This window comes from Pimephales promelas, chromosome 5, assembly GCF_988280905.1.
Source record: "Pimephales promelas chromosome 5, fPimPro1.hap1.1, whole genome shotgun sequence".
In the NCBI taxonomy this organism is placed as follows: domain Eukaryota; kingdom Metazoa; phylum Chordata; class Actinopteri; order Cypriniformes; family Leuciscidae; genus Pimephales; species Pimephales promelas.
In genome coordinates, this window is record NC_142773.1 from 23,579,132 (window position 1) to 23,585,131 (window position 6,000).

The following is a 6,000-nucleotide window of genomic DNA, read 5'->3' on the forward strand; positions in this document are numbered from 1 at the left end:
GGAATAGCGTAGGAGAAAGAAAGCAAAGAGAGATTGTCACTGTAAACGAACAATCAGATAGGCAGATCAAAAAACAGACATGACTGCCAGGTTGACGCAACATGAACGGGCTCAGAGAAATCTATTCATATTCAATTTGAGCGGAACTGAAGAAACAAGGCACAATTTAGACTGATAACGCATTCACACTGCTGGAATAGGGATTTGAATGGCACTCGGGTTTCGTTTACCCCAGCAAGGGTTCGAGCATTCAGATGCAGCGCAGAATATTTCTTGTTTGAGGATGGGATGCTTTGAAATTAATTAAACCCATTTCAGGCTAAACAAAACCGCCACGACAGTCGAGGGGTAATATTTTGAGCCTGACTCAAACGGACGTGAAATCGATAAACGCGAGAGGTTATTTCACCAAATGAGCGCCATTAACATTTAAACGGCGCAAATTATAGAGAGCGTTTCCTCAGCTTTTCATCTGATGATTTTTGGGACAGCGTGAATCCTGCATTATTCAAAAATCATTGACATTCACAGAGGAAAAAAAAAAAAACATGGGATGAGGGATGAGCATGTGCTGATTCCACTACCTATGTTTGCCATCTCGGGTACTGTGGCACTGTAGGGTCCGTCCTCGAAGACAGGTGGGTTGTCGTTGATATCTTGCACTCTAATGATGAACTGGGAGGAGGGCTCCAGGGCACGCTCTGTCTGACTGTCTGTTGCCGTGGCAATCAGACGGTATTCGTCCTTCTCCTCCCGATCCAAGGGCTTGGTTACGTGGATGTTGCCCGTCTTCTCGTCAATCACGAACACTGACCCAGCCCCCTCACCCCGCAGCACGTACTTAGTGCGTCCATCACCTCTGTCCATGTCAGTGTGAAGCTGATGAGAAGAAAAAGAGAGGGAAAGGATGAGACAGAACGATTACTGAGACTGAAGTGTTCAGAAGAACAAATAGTATACTGGAGGTCAAAACACTATAGACTTTATAAAAACAGACATTTGCATCAAGCAAAAACAGTCAAATAGGTGATTCATCTTGAAATATTGACGCCACTGTGACGGGCGAAGACATTGGGGGCTCATCCGCAGACAGTACAGATGGGCGGTAATGATCACACAGCCTTGCGTGAAGCACTCGTACTCGAGGCATTGATTGCGGGCGGAGTCTGGTTACCGGATCAGCAGCAGTCTACGGCTAAGGCTTCGTGCAGTGAGCAAAGCCTGGGCTGCAAAGGGAGCATGTGATGCTCAGAAAGAAGAGTGTGGGGAACGCATCAGCATTCATCCTCATTATCGCTCCTACGTGGCCAGAATACGGCTGCTTAAAAAGACCCCATAACAGCACAACTTCTAAAGAAAGTGCCACACAGCAAGTTTGGAAGACAAATGGGAGTGTGTCCTATGTTTGCAGGCATTTGAGTGTGGAAAGAGCTGAGTATGTTCCCTCAATGGAATCAAAATGGAGATTGTGTTTGGAATCAGAATATTCATCGTTTCTGCAGATTGAATTTTGAGACTAAACATGTGGTTGCGTAGATGTTAAATCTCCAAAGAATGCCCTGAAACACTGTGGGCAGTGATGAGGAAAAACTCTCAAGAAAAACATTCTGCTTAGTGATACATTTTTGTGTACAATATCCAGGCGTAATGCAACAAGTTGGCAAGCGATAAAACTATTTTTTCACATTGAGGTCTCCAGGTCTCTGCACTGTTAGTCAGCTAGCTGTATCAGCAAGCAGTATGTTCAGATGTAATTTAAAAGTTCAACTTCAATCAGTCTAAATCAGTAATTATTCTTTTTAAAATGTCATGTAAAAGTTTTAGACAGAATAAAACTAGTCTGCAAAGTTGGACTAACAGACCACTGTCGCCTAACTTCATCCAGCATGTACAGTTGTAATCAAAATTATTCAACCCCATTAAAAATGTATAGACTTTCAGCTGTTTGCAATGAACTAATCAATCAAAAGTAACTGAAATAGCTCAACCCAACAAATGTTTTGAGTAGTTTCCCCAAATTCAACTGAAAATGCAGCTTTTAATGACTTCTGCAGTCTAAAAATTATTCAACCCTCTGAATTAAATCCCTCACAATGGCACAAATATGCTAAACAGGTGTTGTCTCAAGCACACCTGATGCAACTTATGAAGGGCTTCATTAGTTTTACCAGGTGTGCTTAACTAGCACATGAAATTTCCGAACTGGCTAGGTTTGTTGAGTGTCACATTTGAGTGCATGTTAGAAATATGTCAAAAGAGTGGCCCAAAAATGTAAAGGGATAGTTCACCCAAAAATGAAAATTAAGTCATTAATTACTCACCCCCGTGCTGTACCAACCCCGTAAGACCTTCGTTCGTCTTCGGAACACAAATGAAGATATTTTTGATTAAGTTTGAGAGGTTGATCACTTTTACATTGGCTCCTAAGGGATTGAAACTTGACGGCCCAGAAAGTCATTGAAGAAAATGTTTAAATATTCAATGTGACTTCAGTGGCTCAACTATACGTTTATCAAGTGACGAGAATACTTTTTGTGCGGAAATGAAACAAAAATAACAACTTAATTCGACTATTCCTTTTCTTCCTTCTGGACCTGAGACAAGAGTTCAAGAGATTTCCACGACGCATGTGTGAGAATGGCGTTCTTATTCTACTACTTCGTGTGCAATTCTCGCGCATGCGTCATGGAAATCGAGGAATAGTCAAATATAGTTGTTATTTTTGTTTTATTTCCGCACAAAATCGCTTAATAAACTTATAGTTGAGCCACTGTAGTCACATGGAACATTTAAACATTTTCTTCAATGACTTTCTGGGCCATCAAGTTTCAATCTCTTAGGAGCCAATGTAGCAGTGATCAACCTCTCAAATTTAATCAAAAATATCTGCATTTGTGTTCCGAAGACGAACGAATGTCTTACGGGGTTGGTACAGCAAGGGGGTGAGTAATTAATGACTTAATTTTTTATTTTGGGAGAACTAACCCTTTAAGAGAAGATATCATCTCCCTTCACAAACAAAGACCAGGATACAAAAAGATAGCAAAGGCACTAAATGTGCCTTAAGACACCAATGGAAGCATAGTTTGTAAGTCCAAAGTTAAATGGAATAGTGGTTACACTACCTGGATAGGGCAGAAAAAGGAAGCTATCATTGGCTCGAGTGACTGCAAAAGTCCAGCAGCAAGACTTGGTGGCAACAGGCACTGAGGTTTCAGCCTGCACAGTAAGGCGCATACTAAAATCACATAGTTTTTATGCTAGAACTCCAAGACGTACACCACTACTGACCTAAAAGCACTACTGACCTAAAAAGAAAAGTCAGGTCCAATTTGCTCTAAATCCAACACTATCTCACGACCAATTCGTACGAATTTGACGCATGATTAAAAAGTGGCTAATTCGTACTAATTCGTACGACCTCACTCGTACTAATTCGTACGATTTGTCTAAACCCACGTGATGGTTAGGTTTAGGGGCGGGGTAAGGGGTAGGTCATTCGTACGAATTCATACAAATTGGCCAATTCGTATGATATGTACGATTTAGCAAAATCGTATTAATTCGTACGAGTGAGGTCGTATGAATTGTTACGAATTAGCCACTTTTTAATCATTCGTCGAATTCGTACGACTTGGTTGTGAGATCAGGTTGTCTAAATCGAATAAACCATAGAAATTTTGGTATTCTGTTGTGTGGAGAACTTTTTGGCCCTATTAATCAGTGGTATGTCTGGAGGAAGAACAATGAAGCATGTACTGAACAGAACATTATGTCTTGAGTTAAGCATGGTGGTGCTCGATGATGGTGCTCTGGGGCTGCTTTGCATCCTCTGGCACTGGAAACCTGCAGCGTGTGGAAGGCAAGATGGATTCATTGAAGTATTAAGAAATCCTGGGAGAAAACTTCATGCCGTGAGTGAGGAAGCTGAAGCTTGGGCATCAATGAAACCTTCAACAGAACAATGATCCCAAGAATACCTCAAATTCCACCAAGGCTTGGTTACAGAAGAAGTCCTGGAAGATTCTACGGTGGCCATCAGTCACCTGACTTGAACGCCTATAGAAAATCTCTGGCGGGATTTGAAGAAGGCGGTTTCAGCATGCAAAACCCAAGAATATTACTGAACTGGCCATTGCTCATGGCTACGATTCCTCAGAAACGCTGCCAGAAGCTGCTGTCTAGTTATACATCTCGTTTGCAGCAGGTCATAACAGAAAAAGGGTAAGTACTAAGTACTAAAGATGCATGCCATGAAGGGGTTGAATAATTTAGAGACTGCAAAAGTCATTAAAAGTTTCAGTTGAATTTGGGGGAAACACTTGGAACATTTGTTGTGTAATTGAACTCTTTCAATTAACAGCTGAAAGTCTGTAGATTTTGCCAATAAACCTGATTGCAAGTTGAATAATTTTGATTACAACTGTATAATAAAAAAATACATTATTTTATTAATAAATGTTGATGTTTATTAGAAAAAATAGTAAATATGAATTATATTTCCCACAGGCCAATCACAATAAATAAATAAACAAATAAATAACATTTATATAACCCTTTTCTATGTACTTTCCAAATACTACTGCACAAAGAACTTTATAACATGAGTGGGTCTCCACAATCAGCATCCACCTGGATAATGCTACCAGTTGTCAGTGGAGAGGAGACAGTGTGACGTAGCCAATTATATGTGGATGATTAGGAAGCCATGATGGAGAGGCGCCAATTTGACCAGGGCGCAGGAGTTGTATCCGAAATCTTTTCAAAAAGCACCCTTTTAATTACCATGAACACCTGGTATTAAATCCATTTTGGGTGATACATTTCAGACCTGTTAGTATTCATCTCAAATGAGTGACCACTTTTGTTTGATTAAATTTTTATGAGAGGGTCTCAAGACACATCAGAGTGACACTATAAGTTTTCAGGTGTAAAAAAAAAAAAGGTACAATGAGTCCGCACATTATTGATTACTGCATAAAAATTAAACATGATGTGTTGAATTGAAAGCTCATGTTATTTTAGCTCCTATTCAAAATCATTTTTGGATGTAATTTACATAATCTGTGTCAATTAATGCCATGCAAATCAAAGATATTTCAAGCTTGTGCATGTATATTATGCAACGTTATCTCATTAGTAATCATACATTTTGTAGGTAAAGTGGTTCTGGCACACATACATTTTTGTATGTTAGCAAAGACACAGAAGCACTCTAAATAACTTTAGAGAAGTACAAACTTTTACAAATCACTGGGTTTGGATCTGAAAAAAAATATCTATATAATATACTGGTCAAAAATTGGAAGTCTGTGAGATTTTTTACAAATATTTTTTATAAGTCTCTTATGTGCAACCGATACTGCATTCATTTGAATTAAAAAAAATACTGTAATATTGTAAAATGTTATTACAGTTTTTTTTTGTTTTTTTTTATTTGTTTGATTTTTAAAAAAGACATTTAAATTTGTCCTCTATTTCTGTGACTTCAAAGCTGAATTTTCAGCCTATTACAGTATGTGTTTTATATTGTTGAAAAATAGCATGCATTTAGTGAAAATGTCGGATTAAAGACTAGACAATATTTATATAATAGTAAAATGTAACTGTACAAATATATTAATAGATAATTGTAATATTATATCAACAATATTCTCATTGTTTTTGTATTTTAGATGCTGTCAGTATGTTCAAATTACACTTTCCAGAATATATATCCAAATGTACAAAAATATACATTTATATTATAGCCTACATTAGTGTTGCAATCAAATTTATGAGATGAGGCTGGCACATTTGCACGGAATGGATGTTTTTTTATGCAGGTGTTATTTTCTTTCTAAGCCACAAAACGTTTTGGACCCCACACTTGTTTTTATAGTCCTGATCTCTTGTTATTGGTTCACTGAAACGGCTGTTAATACCAGGTGTTAGTAGCTCAGCTTCGGTTGGTAACCAGTGGAGGGATATACGTGGCAGCCAGTCCAGGTGTCTGGTGCC

The 6,000-nt window shown here is 38.6% G+C and overlaps 1 protein-coding gene across 2 annotated transcripts in view; it reads right to left on the minus strand.

The window, feature by feature from the left end:
* Window positions 1-6,000, minus strand: part of cdh24b (cadherin 24, type 2b) — a 164,757-nt gene that overhangs the window by 78,412 nt on the left and 80,345 nt on the right. For both annotated transcript variants that reach the window (XM_039654595.2, XM_089131144.1), the window contains exon 3: window positions 585-879. In XM_039654595.2, coding sequence (XP_039510529.2) covers window positions 585-879 — 295 coding nt within the window. The remainder of the gene's footprint in view (window positions 1-584; window positions 880-6,000) is intronic.